Below are 23540 nucleotides of genomic sequence, written 5' to 3' on the forward strand. Positions count from 1 at the left end.
TGTGCTCTCTACTCTGTCTGTTACATTATGGGCTGTTGATCCTCTGATTATAAGATTTTGTCAAGCAGCAAATCACCTGAAACCTAGGATAGGAGAAAGTTCCACCTTGGGATCTGTCCTTGGTGTTGAAATTGAGTTCTCTTTTAAAAACCATTACAAGAGATCGCCCTCAAAATGTTAACACTTAAGACTTTGTTCTTGTTGGCAGTGACATCAGCAAGAAGGATAATGAATTACAGGTACTGTCTGTGTCCCCAGGATCTATTTCATTCTTCCCTGATAAAGCAGTGTTGAAACTGAGTGACATTCCTACTTAAAAGTAGTTTTGGACTTTCATATTAACCAACCATTGGTCTTGCCTATATTTTTTGAAGAAGTGCAGAATGACGATCAAGGGTGGTTAGTGACCACTGCCATGTGAGAATCAAGAAGAGAAAATTGTCATGTTAAATACATTTGGCATGTGAATGGGTTTGGTTTTGGGTAACAGGATAACGAACACGAGGTGGGAGGGGGAATGGGGTGGGTTCTATAATTAGCTTGTTACTTCCTGTCCTCACATGACAACAGTGGATTAACCCGCTAGTGACCACTGCAATGTAACATCTCAGGAAAAGAAAATTTTCCTGAGACTAGAAAAATTTGAAAATAAAATACAAAATTAGTGCTGGTGTGTCATCTCCTCTTCGGCCCTGTGTCCAGAATGGTGGTGTCCATATCACTTGGGATGCAGAGCTAGCACTTTGATATCATTGGGAAACCCCAGGTCGTGAGCATTTGGGATAACAGGTCCTATACCTGTAAACAAGTTTTCTTTGAAGAAGAACATAATCTTGTGTATTCAATTGCTTTTTTTCAAAATACATTTGTAAAAACGTTTCTACCACAAGTGTTTATTTACTTGACAATAAAAATTTGTAAACCATCCTCCGTCTCCTCCCTTCTCTTTTATTGTATAAAAAAATAAAAATAAACTGAGAAAAATGTTCCCTACATTTATAAAAAGATAATAAATAGGTGATAAAACAAATTTCTTTTGAAAAATAGACCACTCCATGCAAAATGTTCAAATAACCACTTTTTTTATTTAATTTCTAATTCAAGTGGATTTGGATGTCAAAGTGGTGAAAAGAACAGGACAAGCATTTTTTTTTTTTACAAAACAGATATAAATCAAACATGTATAAGCATGAAAACATCTATTTTTTCCAAAAAGTACAATTTAATGAAGTAGCAATGCAGCCATTCTACAAAAGCATTTTCAAATATATCCATGTAACATTTTCTAGACTACCTCAACTTGCCAACAGGTCCAAGATTTCACAAATTTAGACACAAGGCTTCTTTAAGGTTTGTATTATTCTTATTGAAGTTGTTTAATTAAAGGAACTAATTATTAATAACAAACAAAGTTACTGAATGCTTTTAAGCAAACTATTGAAAAATAACATGGAACCAGGAGCCCTACTGCAGCAGAGAACATCACACACTATTAAATAGGCCTTATCCAAAATCTCTCTTAAGTATCCTGAAGTTTTCTTTACAAAGCATTCACCCATGCCTTTGTTCACAAAAAATTATACTTATATATGTAGCTTTTCTTAATTCAAAAAATGCCACGTTTGAAGGACACCAACATATTTACAAGATAAATAATTTTCTTTAAGTGGTTTCATGAACTGGTGAATATCATTCTGTTTTTTTTTGTAATAAAGCTTATTTTTTATAGTGTGAAAATACTTGATTTTTTTCTATTGCTTATAATCAAAAAATGGTGACATCTGTTTTGCATCTATAAAGCTGGTGATTCTCTAAAAGGAATGTTTTATATTTGTACCCAAGAAATAAGGTTTCTTGCTAATAAAATACTCAGCAATTTAAAGAACAAAAAAAAGACAGCTGGGCTATAGGAAGGAGGTACATTTCTTTGAGCAACAAATTCCTAATTTAAGACATACAGAAAAAAAACTATGTAATTTATTCATGTGTGTATTGTAATCTCACTAGAAAAAAAAAATATGGGCGGAATTAGCCAAATGAGATCAACTATACTATAACTGTGGGGAAATAACTGGCATGTGTTTTAAAAACCATAATTGTTTTTTTTCCCCCACTTATATATTTTTTCTTTACATAAATATTTGAAATATTATAGACCAAAAAATGATTTGAATAACAACAAATGGAACATCTTTATATATTAAAGATAAAGTAGGTTTTCCCAACAAAAAGGCCAACCAACTAAAACAGGGGTTCCCAACTTTTTTTTTTTTATCTGTGAGCCAGAATCAATTATGAAACAAGTTGGGGAGAAACACAAGCATGAAAAAGTTCTTGGGATGTCAAATAATGGCTGTGATTGGCTATTTGGTACCTCCTATGTGGACTGGCAGCGTACAGGAGCCAATATTTGGCAGAATATCTAGTTTTTCTAAAAATTGCCTCCAAACCAGGAATTCAAAAATAATCACCTTCTTTGAGGCCACTAAGAGCAACAGCCATGGGTTGGCGAGTAACACGTTACTCATGAGCCACTGGTTGGGGATCACTGTACTAAAAGAGTAACCAGATCAACTTTTATTAGCAACGGGTCATAAGTAAAGTTGACTTTCTATATTAATTGTATTTACATTTATCCGATAAATTGTTTCACTATGAAACAGATTCTCGATAGATGCTTGATCAATGCTAATTAAAACATGAACCTTTTCACCTATTTATATTTGTACATTAAACAAAGGCGCAAAATGTTTTTTAAGCTTTTCAATAAATATTCTGATCAACATTTTCTACCCCAAAAAATGAAAGTGAAAGCAGAATTCCTTTTTCAATTCTATTGCACTTCTCATTCTTTTAAACAGTTACACACAAAATATGATTTTTTTTGTCCAATGGAATGCCTCACTGTGAGCTGGATTTGCAATATCTCAGATATATTTTTATGGATCATACTTGCATCTTTAAAGTGCTAAAATGTTTATGCATTGAACTGACCTGCCCCATGTGCTGGAAGATCAGCACAGGTTTGTAGACTAAGAAATTGCTCAAATTCAACTTCATGGCGCATCTAACTTTGCATTAACTTCCTATGCAAAAATGTGTGTAATTGTAGCGAAACTGTAGCGAAAATACAGATATTAAAAAATAAAGCAAGTAAAGAACTTAAGACAGTTTTAGGTGTTGATCAACCAATTATATCTATCAAATGAATTCTTAAAAAAAAAATGCTACATTTTCAAGAAGTAAATGAAATATCAGCAGGCAAAAAAAGTTTTAGATCCAAGTGCATCATTTTTCTCTGTAATAGGTCAAGTATGCCTTTAAAGATTCAGGGAGTGGCAAGCTCAAAATTTTTTCACGCAGCTGATTTGGAGGAGGTTCCTCAGCTTTCATAGCTTCATTATGGTCCTTTTCATCCTCTTTGCCATCCTCTTCAATTTTTTCATCATCATCACTGTCTAATGGTTGAGGAATAAGTTGATTTCCAACAAACACATAAGTATTTATACGGCGTCTTCGACATCGTCTTCTTTTACGCTTTGGAGGTGCCTTAGGAGGAATACCTTTGTCTTGCATCTCTTCATTTATACGGTTTCTAAGTGTACGACGTATATAGATGCGAGCTAAATCCTGAAGGTTCCTAACAGAATTGGGAGCTTAGGAAGAAAAAGAAAATAAGCAGGTCATCAGGACCTCACACCTTTTGAGTTGTAGGTTATGTTGTAAAGAATTTGAACTACAGAACGTATTCCATTATTTTCATCCACTGTCTAGGATACATAATATAACTCAACATCAAGTGGCTCATGTAACATTTAGGGGATTATTTGCTAGAATCCAAAAATGTCTCAATATTTTCTTAAAACCATTTTGACCAAACTCCTGTGCACTTTTCTACCGTATTTATCAATACATTTATTCGAAAAAATCTGGTGCGGGAAAAGAATTGTGAAAAAATCTGAATTGTACGATTTTTTTGGATCTGACAATTTTGAAACCCACAAAATTTTCAGATTATTGTATGAAACCCAGAGCAGATCAGGATATCTTCCAATTGTAAATGGGACATTGACTACTACGTGACCTCGGCAGGCTTGAGATTGAGTATTATTCAGACTTTTAACAGCATTGGGGTTTAAATCACAAAAAAAAAATCAAATTTTTTTTTTTTCAAAGAAAAAATGGGTTTTCCCTTTTAAAATTGCAAAAAATCTGTTAGCGTTTAGTAAATAACCGCCTTATTAATTGCAGTCACACACCAAACCTGATACCCAAAACCTTCATTAGCAGGAAACATTGTTCAAAATGATCATTGATAAGACAGAAATTACTTTTCTCAACTTTTATGTAGGTCATACACTGGAAAATGTAACAATGGTAATTGCCTTCATTTGTAGAAGACCAAATTCCACTGAGCCAACTCATGAACTTGGATAAATCACTATGAGGCCCATAAAGATGCTCAGCAATCTTAAATGAAACCCCGCACGAGTATGTTTAATTGAGCTTGGTTTCATGCTGAAAAAGCTTGGAAATATTCATATGTCTCCATAAATGGGCTTTTAAAATGAAGAAAAACTTCGGAAGTTACCAAAAGCTATCTTAGTTAAAAAAGCCTGGTCGGGGAAACTTACGATTGACAATCTTTTTCAGCACAAAGCCCAGGGTAAGTTAGTTTATAAAAACATAACTGCAAATTGCAATTATCGCTTATTAGAATATGCCGTACAGTTTTGGTCTCCAAAGCTCAAACAGGACATTATTGTATTAGAGAGGGTACAGAGAAGGACAACTAAGCTGGTAAGGTAAGGTATGGAAAATCTTAGCTATGAGGAAAGATGGGGTTGTTCACACTGGAGAAGAGGTGCTAACTATGTATAAATATATTAGGGGATCATATAATAATCTCTCCAATGCTTTATTTACCAGTAGGTCCTTACAGCAGACACGAGGACAGGAGGTTCTGTCTAAATATTCGGAAGGGATTTTTTTTTTTTTTTACAATGAGATTCTCTCCATGAATCAGTGGTACAGGCTGATACATTAGATAGCTTTAAGAAGGGGTTGGATGGCTATTTAGCAAGGGAGTGAATACAGGGTTATGGGAGATAACTCATAGTACAAGTTGATCCAGGGACTGGTCCGATTGCCATTTTGGAGTCAGGAAGGATTTTTTCCCCAGGTTATATATAGACTTAAAATGTTGAATTTGATGGACATGTGTTGTTTACTATAAATCCCAAATGCTTCCTTGTAAACACATTTTATTTCACATGGTTCAGTTCTAACTCTAAAAAAGAATCTGTCAGTGCTACAAGTAACTCATATAAAGCAACTGAGGATTTACTTTAAAAATAAAAAGTAACTTCAAAATAATTAATAAATAATTTTCAAGGAAACATACATCTATAATTAATTACATTGCTACAAACTGCTTAAACATACTTACGTAAGCTCACAGTATCAGACTTTTGGTTATCATTTTTATTTGGTTGCATCAGAGGAGCAAAAGATACAGCCAAGATGTTTTTACTCTCCCATGTGTTCTGTCCAGTTCGCTGAATTTGTGTAAGCTAATTTAAAAAGAAATATATTAATGAAATGTTAACATTTAAGTATTGCTTAACTGTGACACATGTAATTTACATCATATATCACATATATCAATCTATTATCCAAAATGCTTGGGATCTGAGGTTTTCTGGATAAGGGATCTTTCTGAAATTTGTATCCCCATACAGTAAGGTTGCTAAACATTCAAACATCAAATAAACCCAATAGGATTTTTTTTACCAGCAATATGGAATTATGCATGTTAGGTACCATCAAGTACAAGGTACAGGTATGGGATCCGTTATCAGAAAAACCCCTTATCCAGAAAGCTCTGAATTCGGAAAGGCCGGCTCCCATAGACTCCATTATAATCAAATAATCCAAATTTTCAAACATGGTTTTCCCTTTTCTCTGTAATAATAAAACATAACTTTGTACAGGTATAGGATCTGTTATCATGAAAACCCATAATCAAGATAGGTTTGAATTATGGAATGGCTGGCTCCCATAGACTCCATTTTATCTAAATAATCCAAATTTTGAAAAATCATTTCCTTTTTCTCTGTAATAATAAAACAGTACCTTGTACTTGATACAAACTAAGATATAATTAATCCTTATTGGATTAAACCTATTGCGTTTATTTCATGTAGATATAAAGTATTAAGATCCTTTATCCAGAAAACCCCAGGTCCTGAGCATTCTGAATAATAGATCCTATACCTGTAATTGATCCCAACTAAGATATAATTAATCCTTACTGGAAGCTGAACCAGCCTATTGGGTTTTTGTTATTGTTTACGTAATTTTCTAGTAGCCTAAAGGTATATAGATCCAATTTATGGAAAGATAGATTATACGGCAAACCCGAGCATTCTGGAGAACAGGTCCCATGCTGTACTGTTTTATTATTACAGAGAAAAGGGAAATCAGTAAAATAAAATGAAGACCAACTGCAAATTTTTATCAGATGTCATCAACAACAGGACAATAAAGAAGTAAACTACTTCAGAAGGAATTATACTGGAAAGTCTAATGGTCTTGAACACCGTATGAACAATAAATGTAGATTAAAAAGTCACCTGATCTTCAATAGGCATAACTAATATCCCTCCCAATTTCAACAAGATTTTCATGTAATTTTCATGATCTTTCTGGACACCAGCTCCACAGTAAATTCTATCATACTGAGGACTGTCTGACGCAATCTCGAGACAATTACCAACCACAAAAGAGGGCTCGCAGAATTCAAATCTGAAAGAGAAACAGACAACCAAAAATAGTTTTCATTTGCTATACCTGTGACATTTATTATTCGAATTGTGAATAAAATCAAAAAAAATAAAATTCACATTACTCTGATATTCAACCTTTGATAAATAACCCCCTTCAATATTGGGAAACCAGTGAAAAATAAAAGATGGAAAGTAACTGAAAAAAGTCTTTGTTTATGGTAAACAATCTGAAAACAACCAAACTGGAAAAATGTATTTGGAAGGTGAACAACCCCTTTCAAGTACCTCCTAAAAAGCTTCCATCGTTCTAAGGAACCATATTAAATTTACTTATTTTAACATTTTGTACCTGCAAAATTTTTTTTAAAAAAATTGCAAGCCGAAAATCTTTTATTTAACCCTTTAAGTGCCACAGAACGTAGAATCTACGTTCTGTGGATCAAAGGACCAAAGTGCCACAGATCGTAGATTCTACGTTCTGCAGCACTTCCGGGTTTGCGAGCGGAGGAGCGGCTGTTAGAGCCGCTCGCTCCGCTCCTTCACGATCCCCTGCCCCTAGACAACGAGCAGAGCAGGGGATCGAGTGGCCCCTGGGGCGCGATCGCCCAGGGGCCCAAAAACAGCAGCAGGCACGTGTTACTTACGTGTCCTGCTGCTGCAGCCTACACCGCGCCGTAGATCTCCGCCCCCACAGCACAGGGACACAGATGACGTCGCAGATCTCTTCCAGGGGCTCTTCCTGATCGTCTGCAACAGTCTCCAGCGACTTTTTCAGGTCAGTGCAACAATTACACACACAAACACACCAACACACACTTATTACAGTAATACACACTTAGATTCACACTTACACATAAATTTTTTGGGGATTGGGGGGGTCACTTACACTCACTGCACTTACACACACGTGCACACGCACACACGCGCACATAACATGTAATTTACCATTTGTACACACGCACACGCACATACATGGCATTGTGGCTTTTTTTTTTTTCTTATCGCATCGTCTTTTTTTGGCTGAAAAAAATGTTTTATTGCCATTACGAATAGCGTATTCGCTAACCGTACTGTGCAATATCTTTTGTATGTTATTTCGGTGATTATATTGCAATTTTGGGTATTTTGGTGCATTTTTAGCCATTTTATTGAATTTTTAGCCATTTTATTGCATTTTCAGCTCTGCGTATGTTGTGTTCACTTGTTTCTAGCCGTATAACCTGTTTGGCCCAGCTAAAATATTCAAACTGTGATTCTGACGGCCGATAACACCAGTCTGGAAAAAAAAACATTGATTTTTGTGGTTTTATTGGATTTTTTTGCATTTCATTCTTTACTGCCTTATTTTGTTTTGCCTTGTAAATTTTATCTACTATATATCCATTTGGGGGTCTCTGTGCGCCACATAGTTTGGTATATCTATGCATATTGGGCATCAAAGTGTTCAGTAGACCCCTGGCGTTCATATTTAGGATGTTTTATGCTGATACGTTACGAAATGTGTGGCATATAATGGGGTAAAATTCAAGCTTTGTGACGATTTTCAGAAATTTGATAAAAACCGTTATGTTCAGCATTGCTTTGCAGTTTGGCAGTTTGCAGTAGAAACACTTATTTACCCATATTGGATTCGTCAGAATGTGTACTTTCTGAAAATATATGGTTTTCTGGGGTCTTTGTACTGTTAGGGGGGGTCTAATGTCGCATATTACACACACCAGGTGCTTATATTGCAGCGGCCAGCGCGTCAGCCGTGAAAATGTATATACACTATTGTCATTTGGGGGTCTCTGTGCGCCACATAGTTTGGTATATCTATGCATATTGGGCATCAAAGTGTTTAGTAGACCCCTGGCGTTCATATTTAGGATGTTTTATACTGATAAGTTACGAAATGTGGGGCATATAATGGGGTAAAATTCAAGCTTTGTGACGATTTTCAGAAATTTGATAAAAACCGTTATGTTCAGCATTGCTTTGCAGTTTGGCAGTTTGCAGTAGAAACACTTATTTACCCATATTGGATTTGTCAGAATGTGTACTTTCTGAAAATATATGGTTTTCTGGGGTCTCTGTACTGTTAGGTGGTCTAATGTCGCATAATACACACACCAGGTGGTTATATTGAAGCAGCCAGCGCGTCAGCCGTGAAAATGTCTATACATATTGTCATTTGGGGGTCTCTGTGCGCCACAAAGTTTGGTATATCTATGCACATTGGGCATCAAACTGTTTAGTAGACCCATATGTTTATATTTAGGATGCTTTATGCTGGTAATGATACATGGACAATACGATGCTGGAAAGTTGAAGCTTTGAGGCAATTTTCAGATATTTCACCAAAACCGACAATTTTGGGAAAGCCTTGCGACTCAGTAGTTTGGAGCAGAAAGGCATGGGTACCCATTTTAGATTCAGTAGAATGTGTACTTTCCAAAAATATATGGGTTTGGGGGGTAAACATATATTTCTGTGTTTTTACCCCACAAAAAATGCAGTCAATGTGTTGATTTCTCAGTAGCTGAAGTAAAGTCCTGAACAATTTGGATGTGCTAACTACATATTGGTGTCTCTAAATGCCAGATACTTTGGTAAACCTATGCATAATGGGTATCAAACTGTTCAGTGGACCCCTGGCAATCATATTTCAGGTGCTTTTTCTTGGTACCTAATATAGTTTGGGATATGCGGAGCAGCAAAATAAAACCTTTGAAATGATTTTTCAGAATTTTGAATTTTTTGTTGAAAAACCGCTATGTTCAGACAAGCTTTTATGTTTGGTAGTTGGGAGTAGAGAGACATAGTTACCCATTTTGTAATCGGCAGAATGTGTACTTTTCAAAAATGTATGGTTTTCTGGGGTAAACCTACGGTTTCAGGATTTTTTGCCTTGGAATCTAAAGCATGCCGTTTTCTGCCTTAGTGCTTTCAAAATTCGGTAATATACTGCCGGGAGTTTTTGCTGTACAGAAATCCTAAATCTCCCTAAAACTATACATATCTGGTATTGGCACGTTCGAGAGACATAAGGCTTTCCAAATCAGTTGGATTTTCATCCGTAAAATGAAATATTTTTCTGGTATAAATTGATATACGATGAAAAATGGTAATTTTTCATTTATTTTTGGTATTTAGCACTATAAATTTTTTTGCACAGGTGGAAATACATGAAAACTCAGGCAGATTTAGAAAGCTCAGTTTCTATCGAAAAAAACAATGTATAGTTTTCCTAGGTAAACTATAGGTTTCCCCTCAGAAAATGCCCCTAAAGTGAGAGAGCACAAAATGTTTCAAAAACGGCTGGCATTTCGCGTAACCAAAATGTGAAATTCTGCTGGCACTTAAAGGGTTAAATAAAGGCAAAGTTAACATCAACTGGAGATGATACTGAAAACGTACTTGTCAAAACTATCACTCTGTTTAATGAAATACTCCAATTTTTCCTTCGCATATTCCACGACGTCTGAATGAAGCTCAATTCCATGGTTTATACCGAATGGGCCTAAGAAACAAAGATTAAGAAAGAAATACTGCATCAAAAATCTATTTAGACATTCAAAAAAATGCTACAGTGAAAAAGCAACATTTAAAAAACATGTTTTAGCTTAGTTAGCTTAGTTTATTATCTTTGCAGTATTCTTTTTTTCAATGCAAGTGAGCAATACAATAGGGTGATGTAATGTTTTTCTTTTTTAATCAAGCCTGGAAGCAAGGGGTTCAAGCAGGCAAAACCCAGCCATTATGGGGGCCTTGTAAACATTTATTTAGTACTGTGTGGTGTGGTATAAAGGGCCCAACACTTTACACTTATATTATTGGGCCATAGAAGAAAAGTGGATTTCCAAAATGTTTTCAGAGAAGCACATTATAATACCTAGTCATGGGCGAATAAATTTGCGGCGAATCTGCACATTTCACCGCCAGCGAATAAATTTGTGAATCTCCTGCAAAAAAGTCACCGGCGACAATTTGCCAGCCTCAAAATCACCAAGCATCAACACTATTCGGACGCCAATTGACTTTAATGCCAGCGTCAAAATTGATGCGAGCGACTTTTCAGACACGCATCCAAAATTGGATGCGAGCGTCAATGTCGATTTTCACTATTTTTTCGTGAAAAAACCTAGAAAAATTCAACAATCACTACAGAAATTCTAGAAGTGAAAAGAGTAAATTTAAATATCATTAAGTCATGTACAACCAAAAATGCAATCTAGGCCCATGCCTTCATAAGATTTTTATCAGTCACCACTTTTATGCCACTTTTTGTTTTATAAAGAAATCAATAAATCTGAATTCACTGCCACTGGCTCAAGGTTAAATTCCATTGGACAGTGACCACATACATTTATGTGGCAATTGTGAGGTAATTGAAAACCATCGCCCTGCAGACTATTACAGCGTTCCTTGTGTATATGTGTAAGGAGTTAATAATTTTAAAGGATAAGTGGCCTTTGTTTAAAAAAAATAAAATTGCCGTAAACAGCCCCAAGAATAACATACCTTTCTACGTGCATTCAGACTGACTTTGTTTCTCTATTACAACCAGTTCAACTGCAGCTTTTTAAAGGAGTGGTTCACCTTTAAGGTAACTTTTATTATGTTATATAATGGTCAATTCTAAGCAACTTTACAATTGGTTTTCATTATTTTTTTTTTTATAGATTTATAGCTATTTCCCTTTTTCTACTGACTCTTTGCAGCTTTCAAATGGGCGTCGCTGACTCCTTTCTAAAAAACAAATGCTCTGACTGGGATATCAGCAGTCACCGATATAAATGACTCCTCACAAAAGTATGATAAGCTTGGAAAGTCATTAAGGAACTGCATTGAAGATTCTGCCTTGTGGAGCCTTGATATCTTATTCAGTCTGGTGAGTAGGTTGACTCACTGCATGATGGGAGTAAAGGTGAATCACAGTTTGTAATTTCAGACTACACCAACAAGTTTAAAATTGTGTACATGTTTTTACTAGAATACTACACCATATGATCTTTTTTATGCTTCCGTATAGCTTGGCTACTACTGATATAACACCAACGTTGGTAAGGTGCAGGTCGGCCCCAGCCCAGGGTCTGGGCAGGTTCATGCAGTCATCCATCGTGGGCAGGTCCTGGCCAAACTCTTGCTTCCTCAATGGGTCTATAACTACTAAACTATACTACACTACTACTACTGCCTGGTCAAGATGAGTCAACTTGTCAACCTGCACATCATTAACCAATGTATAATCTTGTCTTGATACCATAATATACTATTATAATATAATGTACTATGCACTTCGTTCTACTCTTTACTAGCTCCCTAGGAAACCTCAAACAGGCTGGCACAAACTGAACCAGACAAGGTTGAAAAGCAGGAGTTGGAGAAGTAGTAAAATACCACATTTTATTTTCCAAAATTCAAAACAAAGGCTTGACGTGTTTCGTTTCTCCAAGGACACTTATTCATAGGCTGAGTACTAGGTAAAACAAACAGGGTTTGTTGTTTGTTGTACCTAGTGTTCAGCTTATGACTAAATGTCCTTGGAGACACGAAATGCGTCAGGCCTTTGTTTTTAATTTTGGAAAATGAAATGTGTTACTTTACTACTTCTCCTGCTTTTCAACCTTGTGTGGTTCAGTTTGTGCCAGCCCACTTTCATGCTTCCTGGTGTTTACTCCTTCTCTTGAAGGTCTGGGGTGTGTACACCCGGGCCCACGTATATAGCAGTAAACTTCTACTTGTACCCTTCACACTGGTTCCCTTTAATCCTACTATAGCTCCCTACTGTGTCTCTAGGTTTGTACAGTAAGCCTAAAAAAGTCTTAGAAGAATACAGCTACTACCTTTATTTATTAAAATAATTGTTATTTTAATAAATTATTATTATTAAAACATAAATGCAATTACCTAATATTAAGCCCACCATTGTACTTAAATATCCAGTTCCACTTCCCAGATTGAGAAAAGACAATCCTGGTAGAAGCTTAAGTGCTTCCATAACTTCTGAATAGATGCAAGGTGCTGATAAGTGTATGTTTCCATGCTTCCACGCCAAATCTTTATAAGCATTGTCCCTGTATCCCTCCAAATAATATTCTCCACGATCAATTGCTCTAAAGGCTTGTTCCACTCTTTCAGTCCGTATGTATTGGGCTTCTTTAAGATTGTCAATTAGATCATCGTTGTCTTCCCCGGCACTCACTGCTCCACCCATGATTTACTTTTCTCCTTTAAATAGTTTTGAAATACATCAGCAAAGGGCAGAAAGAAGCATCAATATATGATCAGCTGGAAGAGCTAGCAGGTCATTAGTACACCTGCACTACTAGCATCCTGTGGAAGAAACAAAATACAGAGGTTTTAAATTACAGACAGAAAGACACAAAAGCATTCCACTGTAATATTGTATAAAAAGCTTGGAAATGGAACTTAACTGTAAAGCCATACACAAACAAACTGTTCTATGCTTTAAACAAGCACTTCATCTGTGTTCTGCCTGGGGGAAGCAAGCAGTTTATAAAAAGGTAAATTAAATAAGAGCAAAAATAAAATGCTGCATAATTAAAGAAAATCTTCTTTGAAGCAACTTTCCAATATACATTTATTTAAGATGGTTTTAACATTATTTGTAACTATAACTGGAAGCAGTATGTTTCTGTGCAATTCTGCACTGCTGGTTTGGTGTCCTGAAACAACTTCAGACTTGATTTTTCACTCGTCGGTAAATATTGCCCTTTTCCATATTTTACCTAAATCACTATTTTGTAATGGTCTGATAATGCAGCTCTAACAGTTAAAAATGTTGACGTAAATAACAGAGCTCTGTCCATTCAATGGCTGATGTAACCTAGCATGTATATGTGCCCATGTTTTGTGAATTGCATGAGCCAAGGGGCAGCCCTTAGCTAGAAGCAGTTTGGAAAAAGTTTAGAAAGAAGTTACGTTTACAAATAATTAAAAACTTGGGAAAAATAAACTCTATATTTGGATTTGTATATAACAGGGAACAAAAGACAAATGCTAGGACTAGTTCTTCTGCCCCTTCCAACTAATGTTTTAGTCACATTGATTTTTTTTCCTTTGTGTACACAAATACCATACTTCCCAACTGTACAGTTTTTCGCTGGACAGTCCCAATTTTGACAGCTCAACCCGCAGTCCCGGGTTTGTTACTAAAATGTCCCAACTTTCTCTTTGATCTCCTGCACTAAACAGCCAGAAAAAGATACAAAGTTTCTAACTGAAAGGATTGGTTCACCTTTAAAGGAGAAATCAACCTGTAGGGAAAAAGCCCCGTAACCCCCACCCCTCGGCGCAGATTCTTCCAGCGAAGTTCCAAGCGTACATCTTCCGGCTCCTCAGTAAGCTGATTGGGAGATCGGCAATTACCGTGTAATTCCGCGCATGCGCAGCTGTCGCAAACTGGCAAACTGCTCCAACTGCGCATGCGCAGAAATACCGATCTCTCAGCCATCTCTCAGAGGAGCCGGAAGATGGAAGCGTGGAACTTCGCTGGCAGAATCTGCGCCGAGGGGTAAGTATGGGGCGGTAGTTAGGAGGGAAGGAGGTCTACCTGGGGTGGGGGGTACGGGCTTTTTTTACTACAGGTTGATTTCTCCTTTACGTTAACTTTTGGTATGTTATAGAATGGCTAATTCTAAGCAAGTTTTAAATTGGTCTTCCTTATTTATTTATAGTTTTTGAATTATTTGCCTTCTTCTTCTGACCTTTTCCAACTAAAATGAAGACGAACTGTAAAGTTGCTAAGAATAAGACATACAATTAACAGTTAACTTAAAGATAAACTACCCCTTTAAGGCGAATGTTTTTATAAGCTCAAAAAAAGTAATTTGGTAGGAGACCCATTATGTGTAAGGTTTCATCTCCTGTACAGAGCAGTAAAATTGTGAGGGTTACAGGAAACAGAATTTAGTGAAAGGGATGTGTGCAGAGCTGAATATGTTACAATGTTCTCTAACCTTGTGCAGTGATGACACCCTATTCTGTAAATACATTCTGCTATGTCTGCATTGTTATACACTCCCATTTTAGCTTCAGCTGTTGGCTACGACTTTACCTTGTTCCTTCTCCTACTGCACCCACAGGGAGAGGGTAATATTTGAAATCAGTTAATATGACATTAGAATTCATTACACCTTAAAGGGTGTTTTTTTTGGATAATGAAATTCGACTTTATTTAAAATTTTCCACGCAGATTAATCTGTAATTTCATGACTAAGACTAAATATGGGGAGTCCTATTATCAAAATATCTGAAATTCAACGACTGCAGTGAATTTGCATTCTACTTATTTTAATAGCTCCACAAATTCTCAAAAAAATCTGAAAAACGTCAATTAAAAAAAAAAAACAAGCAATTAAGATTTTGCTAGCTAAGCTTCCATTGACTTCTACATGAACTTGCAAGTTTGAGGTGGAAGCTTTTGTTTTGCCCCCCATCACCACAAATGAATTGGCTGGAAAAAAAAGTTTCAATCCCTAATTTGGGTCACTTTTACAGTTTCCATTCGGATTGGCTAACTACTACAGATTTAAAGGCAGATTTATCAAAGCTCAAGTGAAAATTTGAATTTTAAAAATTTAAATTTCGAGCTAATTTTTGTGTACTTCGACTAGGGAATAATCCAAATTCGATTTGAATTTGATAAAAATCAGAATTTCGAAATTTATCATGTACTGTCTCTTCGACTTCGACCGTTTGCCATCTAAAAACCTGACTAATTGCTGTTTTAGCCTATTGGGGGACCTCCTAGAACCTAGTTGGAGTCAATTGGTGGACTTGAAAAATCAAAGGTTTTTTTTTTGGAAAAACTTCTAATCAAATTCCATCGAATGCACTATCACTTTTATTCGTATGATTCAAATTCGACCAAAAACATAACTATTCGATTGAAAACAGATCTATTTGGCAAAAAAAAATTCCGATTTAGTTTTGGTTGGTCTTTTTGAATTCGAATCTTTTTGTTTTTCAAATTCAAAATTCTACCCTTGATAAATCTACCCCTAAATCTGAATCCATCAGAGTGCTGAGCTTTTGGCTAAATGAGATCTATATCCATATTTGGTACATCCTTACTTTCCTTACATCCTTACTTACTTGTGCTCTGAGGAGCCTGCAAACCACTTGCAAATCCTATGGGACCTGTTATCTACAATTATTATTATTAACATGTATTTATATAGCACCAACATATTTCACATCACTGGATAATGATCAGGACCTGTGACTTTCTGAATATGGGATGTTTCTGTAATGTGGATTACCATACCGAAATATGGTAAATAATTTAAACATTTAGGAGGTTATTTGCTAAAATTCAAACATTTCTCATTGTTTTAGTAAAACCACTTCAACCAAACTCCCATCCAAATTTTTATCGTATTTATCAATAAATTAAGTTGAAGAAATCTGATGCAGGAGAAGACTCGGTAAAATGGTGAAAAAATCCGAATCGTGCTGTTTTTTTCAGATTATTGCCCCCAAAAACAACAATTTTTTTTCAGATTCTTGCACAAAACTCAGCACAGATCATGAGATTTTCCAATTATAAAATGGACATCTGCCATTGACTTCTACATGACCTTCACAGGTTTGAGATATTTTTTATTCTGACTTTTAGCAGCCTCTGGGTTTAAAGGACCAGTAACATAAAAAAAAAATATTTAAAAACTTGTTTGTGCACAATGAAAAATAAACACCAAGACAAATGAAACTTTTAAAAAGCAAAGACTTTATTAAGAAATAACTTACAGAAAATCCACTTCCTGTCCTCTTCAGAAACGGCGAAAAGGCGACCATCCACACTGCATCGATCGATTTCTCCTCCCTGGCTCCTCACTGACAGGCATCCTGCTCCTGGCGTCCAGCAGCAGCTGTGTATCAGGCTCTTCCCTCCTTTCCCGTGGATCGGCTTCCCTGCTCCGCTCACCTCCCTCTCTGTCTTCCCTCCTCCCCTGCTCCACTACTCTGAGAGAGACATGCGGCGCCTGATTTCAACCCAGGCAGAACAGAAAGGCGCACGTTACAGGCAGTGTCACAGGCTCTCCTCTTCACCGTTCATCGGCAGCGATAGGGTTAATCCCAGGCCAGTTCCCACATGGGAGGGGAGGGCTTAGGCAAGGATCGAGGCAAGGATCGCTCACTGCTCAGTGAAGGAGAGCCTGTTACGTGCGCCTTTCCTGGATTGTAATCAGGCGCCGCATGTCTCTCTCAGAGTAGTGGAGCAGGGGAGGAGGGAAGACAGAGAGGGAAAGGAGTGAAGAGCCTGATACACGCTGGACGCCAGGAGGAGGATGCTTGTCAGTGAGGAGCCAGGGAGGAGAAATCGATCGATGCAGTGTGGATGGTCGCCTTTTCGCCGTTTCTGAAGAGGACAGGAAGTGGATTTTCTGTAAGTTATTTCTTAATAAACGCTTTGCTTTTTAAAAGTTTCATTTGTCTTGGTGTTTATTTTTCATTGTGCACAAACAGATTTTTAAACATTTTTTTTTGATGTTACTGGTCCTTTAATAAATCTCAAAACATGCTAGTCTTTTTTTACCATAAAATAATGGTGTTTTCCCCTTTAAAACTCAGACCAGAAAAAAAATCGTACTTTAGTAAATAATCTCCTAAATAATTATAACTTAGTTAGAATTAAGCACAAGGTACTATTTTATTTAAACAGAGAGCGGGGAAATCAATTGTAAAAATGGTAGTTATTTAATTAAAATGGAGTCTATAGAAGATGGCCTACCCATAATTCTTTGAATTTGTGGGTGGACTGTGACCTCCCGCTTGTCTTCTTGCAAAGAGGAGGATTCAGAGGGGGTATGCGTTACTTTTAAATTTCCCAATTAACCAATTGGTCAGCGCTACTATAAAACTGCTATCCCAAGGATTTCAGATACAGGGTGACATGCCTGTACAGGTATGGTATCTGTTATCCGGAAACCCATTATCCAGAAAGCTTTGAATTACAGAAAGGTTGTCTTCCAATACACTACATTTTATCCAAATAATCCACATTTTTAACAATGATTCCCTTTTTTCCTGTTATAATAAAACAGTACATTGTACTTGATCCCAACTAAGATATAATGAAACCTTTCAAAACAGCTCTGGAAGAGAGGGGGGGGGGGGCGGGGGTCACCGACTAGAGTCTAAACTGTTCAAAATGTATACATTTAATTTATACATTTTTCATTTTTGTCCCTGCTGAGCTAAATCCCTGAGTTTCATTACAGGCAGCTGTTAGAATTGATACAATAGTTGCTAATATTCCAGAGATGCTGTGAAAAATGTATCAAGCAAAATTGGACAGTTCAGAAACAGCACCTGAATTACTGAGACTGGAGAGAGGAACATTAAACTTTAAACTTAGATTTTGGAAAAACTGTAAAAAAAAAAAAAAATGGAAAGAAATTGAAAAAAGTCTTTATTTCTGGACAACAATCTGAAAAAAACTCAACTGAAAAGGTGTTTGGAAGGTGAACACCCTCTTTAGGATAAGAATATCCAAATTACAGAAAGATCTGTTATCTGGAAAACTCCAGGTCCCCAGCACTCTGGGTAATAGATCCCATACCTGTATTAAAATGGACATGCAAATATCCGCATTGTGCCCAGTGCTTAAAAGACAAGGCAAGCCCTATTAACGGAGGCGTGCAAAAATGTTAGGCACCCCTAATGAATAGGATTGCTAGGTTTGTTTTACCGGCTCTTGTTCCTGATAGGAAAAACTGCCATGCTGCAATCCTACCTTGCTTACCTGGCTCCCCATCAGATTTGATTTTCACATGGGCCGGAACATGCGCACATCTAGTTCGGACAGTAGGATGAACAGGAATGCAAGGTAAGATTGTGCTGTCACATGCAATTCAAGCTTTCCCAGGCCTGTGCAATTTTTTTTCCTAACAGGAGAACAAACCAAGAGATTCTATTGTGTGGTGGGTGTGGTGTATAACATTTTGGCACCCCCAGTGAACAGGCTTTCCTTGCCCTTTACAAAATTATTTGCAAAGTCTTAGCTGAAAAACAAACAGCCTGATTGTGCTGAGCAGAACTGTGTCATGTCAACTTTGGAATGAAAAATGGGGTGGGGGGCAAGATTTTGGCATATTGTGAATATTCTGCAGAGCATCACAGGACACAGAAGCTTCAATCCTGTCTGCAGCTGCTACTTTATTGTACCCATTAACTGTGCCCATGTTACAACACAACTTTGTGTGATTGTCTGTATTATCCCATTGTCAGTTGATCTAACACAAATGATTACACAAAATCGCCAAGCAATTGTTCAACATTTTGAGCTTTTTCACTTTAAGGTTATTTCACCTACAAAAAACTATACATTTTTTTTTCAAACATTCCTGAATAAAGTGTCTCATTTCCAAAATTACATGATTTATATGGCTCTAAATGAGTTAAAGGAACAAACTTTTTTCATGATTGAAAAATATAATGTAAATATCCTGCCATGCAGAAAACCAAATAGCTATCATTTTATAAACTTCAAACACCCAAAACAGTGCAAGAGAGAATTAAAGTGCACCACATGACAAATAAGCATATTTTAAATAGACCAGGCAGAGCAGTGTAAATTCCAAAATACAAAAATCAAGTATAGAGCACAAATCTCCTACATATTCTTAAGCACAAAAACAAAAATCACAGACAACAAGGGGCATATTTATCAAGGGTCGAATTTTGAATTTGAAAAACTTCGAAATTCAAAAAGACCAACCAAAATGAAGTTGAAGGGGTTTTTTTTTGGCCAAATAGGTCCATTTTCAATTGAATAGGTCCGTATTCGGCCAAATTCGAATCGTACGCATCGAAGTAATATCGCATGCGATCAAATTCGAATCAAAGTTTTTTCAAAAGGTCCACCAATTGACTCCAAATAGGATCTAGAATGTCCACCATAGGCTAAAACAGCAATTCGGCAGGTTTTAGATGGTCGAAGTCTTAAAGAGACAGTACATGATAAATTTCGATATTCTAATTGCTCGAAAATCGAATTTTTTTCATTCAAAAATTCACCTCAACCTTTGATAAATCTGCCCCCAAAAGTTAGGAAATTTCAAAATAATTTGATATAACAATTGGCTTCTAGAGACCCATAAATATAGATAGCAAAAAGGATCAGAAGGCAGTAAATGCCCTCGCAAACAAAACTCAGTGTGGTTCATACATTTTTAAAACCAAAGAACAGATTGTGAAGAATTCAAACCGGCCATGTGTCTTTTTCATTGTAAACAACCAAACTGCAATCCTAGCTAAACTTAGTGGTTTATGAAAATCAACGCAAAACTTAAAGTTTACAAGATATTATCTGCCCCTAAAGGTGACCATATACAGATGACAAAGCATGATTATGTGACCATAAAAGTGGCCATACACAGCTGACAATGCATGATTATATGAGCAATCAGCCCTTGGATGGACATTTCTGAAGAGACACGCAGAGTATGGCCTCCTGTAGTTCTTCTCATCTGCCAATGTACCGTGCACCACCAGATGTGGTTGGCAGCCTCTGTAGAACACCATTGTATTCTATTACAGAGCTGATCAGTTATCAGCTGTAACCTGTGCCTTTTTCTAATTTCTTAGCTTAAATAGCTGCCCCCATGGCTACACAGCAGCCTATTTTATATAAAATATGGTAGTCTGTCTAAGGCAAACACGTACGTTTTACCAGTGCAGGGCAACAGTACATGATATTTTAATCACTTTAACGTGCTTTTATATTTTGATGTTAATGTTCCTTTAAACATGCCCAAACCATTGGATTTCCATAGTACACGGGTTCTAGTTGGGACCGTTGGACCATCGCACACAAAATAACAACCGTAATTAAAAAGATTTTGTCAAACAACATCATTATATGACAGCTTCGGGTCAACGATGGACTTAAAGGAGAAACAAACCCTTAAAGGACCAGTAACATAAAAAAAATGAAAAACAATTGTTAATGTACTACGAAAAGAAACAACCAACACATATTAAACTTTAAAATAGCAAAGTCTTTATTTAGAAATAACTGACCTGAACTCTGCTTTTGCTCCTCATCAGAAAAGGCGTCAGGGCAACGATCCATCGCGCGGCGCTCGATTGCTCCTCCTATAAGGAAGGCGAAGGAGAAATCGGGCACCACACGATGGATCACCTTCTCTGAAGAGGAACGCAACCCTACATAGACCCCCCTCCCTTCTCCCCCCCCCCGGGCAAATGCCCCTAACTCTTTACTTACCACTCCGTGCAGATTCTGTCTATAAGGAAGGCGAAGGAGAAATCGAGCACCGCACGATGGATCACCCTATCACCTTTTCTGAAGAGGAACACAAGCGTTTACTGGTTATTGGTCCTGTAATAGAAAAAAAACCCTACCCTGCAACCCTACAGACCCCCCTCCCTCCCCGGGCAAATGCCCCTAACTCTTTACTTACCCCTCTGTGCAGCTGTGCAGATTCTGTCTATAAGGAAGGCGAAATCGAACACCGCACGATGGATCACCCGATCACCTTTTCTGAAGAGGAGCGCAAGCGGTTACTGGTTATTGGTCCTTTAAAAGAAAAAAAACCCTACCCCACAACCCTACATAGACCCCCCCTCCCTCGTCCCCCTCCGGGCAAATGCCCCTAACTCTTTACTTACCCCTCAGTGCAGATTCTGTCCAGCGGACTTTACGGGCTCTGTCTTTTTCCCTTCGGTAATCTTCGGAATGTGTCCGGTGAAGCGGAGCATGCGCATTTGGAGCAATGTTCTGTTTTGCATGTGCCAAAACGCCGGTCTCATTCTGAAGATTACCAAAGTGTCTGAAAATGGCGCCGGTGAACTCCGCTGGACAGAATCTGCACGGAGGGGTAAGTAAAGAGTGAGGGGCATTTGCCAGGGGGGGGTCTATGTAGGTTTTTTTTAAGGGTTCGTTTCTCCTTTAACAGCTGCTAAATACAGAACTGATGAGATCCCAGAGTCCATGGGATATGACATTCATATTACAGTTGTCATTAGAGTTTGTAGGGATGGGGGGACAGAATGAGGTATCACATAGAGAAAGGAGAGTATATTCTCCTTATACTTGCCAAGAACAGCTCCAGGATCCCTTCTCTTCAATCTTGTGAAACTGAAGAATGCATAAGCACTGCCCTCTACAGAGCTCCATCAGCTCTTAAAGGAGCCGCAACAAACTTCAGCTCAGCACACTCAGTTAGAGGCTACACGGCTGCCACTCAGAGGGTTAACTCTAAACCTGTCACCGCCACTTCCACTGTTTATATCCGCACTAATAACACGTGACGTCTCCTAGTTTGCGTAACAGCTTTCTCCAAAAAAAACAGACACAGGATTTTGCATATGAAAACAAACAGTTTAGCCCGAGCCTCTATGCGCAATCAAAAAAAAACACAATTTCTCTGAGAAAAGCACCGCGTTTATTACGCTTACAACAACAACAACAAAAAAGAGCCAGCAGCGAATGATATGTACAATTGCAAGCACGAGATGAGAACAGTCAGACAATCATACCGCCCAACAGTCCTGCTTTTTCATAACACAGCCCGCAGTCTCGGATCCGTTGTTTACATGGCCAGCTGCTCGGCTTCTGCAGGCCAGCGCTTTCACGGGTTTCGTCACAGTCTCGCGAGATGAGGCTGTGACGTAACCAGCACAGCATATATATAAACACTCTTGTCCTCTCAGAGACACCTAAATGTGAATTGGCCTAATTCCCTATTGCTAGTGCATTTTATATAATATATTATATAATATATTTTATATTATAATATAATATAAAGCAGTCAAGCAAAACAAGAGTAAATGGGTTTGCTAAGCAATACAGTTCATATGCCTTTTTACCTTAGCTAAGTAAAAAGACCAATAATGATTAATAATAAAAAGATTAACTGAAATGTGAGTATTGGGGTTAACTAGCGTGACATTATGTAGGTGTTGGTATAAAAGAATAGGCTGTATAGAAGTATGTTGGAAAGTTTATATATTATTTTTAACTATTGCATGTGGCCATAAAAATACTTCTACGGATTAAAGAAACATTAACAAAATGAAAGGAATGACAATATAATGTACTGTTGTGCTGCACTGTTAAAACTGGTGTGTTTGCTTTAGAATCACTACAATAGTTTCTATAACAAGCTGCTGTGTAGTCATGGAAACAGCCATTCAAAGCTGAAAAAGGAGAAAAGGCAAAGGATACACAGCAGATAACAGATAAGCTCTGTAGTATACAATGGGATTCTTCAGATCCTATCTGTTATCTAATGTGCATCCTGTGCTTGAATGGCTGACGCCATGGCCATACGGCAGCTTGCTTATCTAAACCATAGTTGTATTTCTGAAGCAAACACAAAAGGGCATATTTATCAAGGGTCGAATTTCGAATCGAAAAAACATTCGAAATTCGAATTCAAAAAGACCAATCGAAATTAAGTCGAAGTTTTTTTTTGGCGAATAGGTCCGTTATTGATTTCATATTCAGCCGAATTCTAATTGTACAAATCGAAGGAATAGTGCATTCGATTTTTTAAATATCCACCAATTGACTCCAAATAGGTTCTAGGACGTCCCCCATAGGCTAAAACAGCAATTCGGCAGGTTTTAGATGGCGAATAGTCAAAGTCTCATTTTTAAAGAGACAGTACATAATAAATTTCGATATTTGAATTTTCTAATTTTTTTCAAATTCGAATAGAATTTGGACTATTCCCTAGTTGAAGTAAACACGAAATTCAATTTTTTTTCATTTGA

The 23540-nt window shown here is 37.1% G+C and overlaps 1 protein-coding gene across 4 annotated transcripts; it reads right to left on the bottom strand.

Annotated features, from left to right (window-relative positions):
- Positions 1–1065: 1065 nt before the first annotated feature.
- Positions 1066–22429, bottom strand: LOC108719729 (protein-L-isoaspartate O-methyltransferase domain-containing protein 1). Of its 4 annotated transcripts, XM_041567864.1 has the most exons (7): positions 22302–22405; positions 13208–13269; positions 12681–13106; positions 10188–10290; positions 6636–6807; positions 5450–5573; positions 1066–3656 (listed from the first exon to the last, which is right to left on the bottom strand). In XM_041567864.1, the coding sequence occupies exons 3-7, from the start codon at positions 12985–12987 to the stop codon at positions 3289–3291; spliced, it is 1074 nt and encodes a 357-aa protein (XP_041423798.1). In that variant the 5' UTR covers positions 12988–13106; positions 13208–13269; positions 22302–22405; the 3' UTR covers positions 1066–3288. The 4 variants fall into 4 exon arrangements, with proteins under 4 accessions (XP_041423798.1, XP_041423797.1, XP_041423799.1 ...); XM_041567863.1 differs by lacking the exon at positions 13208–13269 and having other exon boundaries at positions 22302–22429; XM_041567865.1 differs by lacking the exons at positions 13208–13269; positions 22302–22405 and adding an exon at positions 18544–19429.
- Positions 22430–23540: the final 1111 nt, after the last annotated feature.

This window comes from Xenopus laevis, chromosome 6S (assembly GCF_017654675.1).
Source record: "Xenopus laevis strain J_2021 chromosome 6S, Xenopus_laevis_v10.1, whole genome shotgun sequence".
Classification (NCBI taxonomy): Eukaryota; Metazoa; Chordata; class Amphibia; order Anura; family Pipidae; genus Xenopus; species Xenopus laevis.

What these genes read in the sequence shown, in the direction of transcription:
- LOC108719729 (XM_041567863.1), bottom strand. Translation starts at nt 12,987, where the DNA reads ATGGGTGGAGCAGTGAGTGCCGGGGAAGACAACGATGATCTAATTGAC. An exon ending in AATGGTGGGCTTAATATTAG is followed by an intron (nt 10,291 to 12,680) that starts GTAATTGCATTT and finishes TTTGTTTCTTAG; the next exon opens with GCCCATTCGGTATAAACCAT. An exon ending in TTATGCCTATTGAAGATCAG is followed by an intron (nt 5,574 to 6,635) that starts GTGACTTTTTAA and finishes TTTTTAAATTAG; the next exon opens with CTTACACAAATTCAGCGAAC.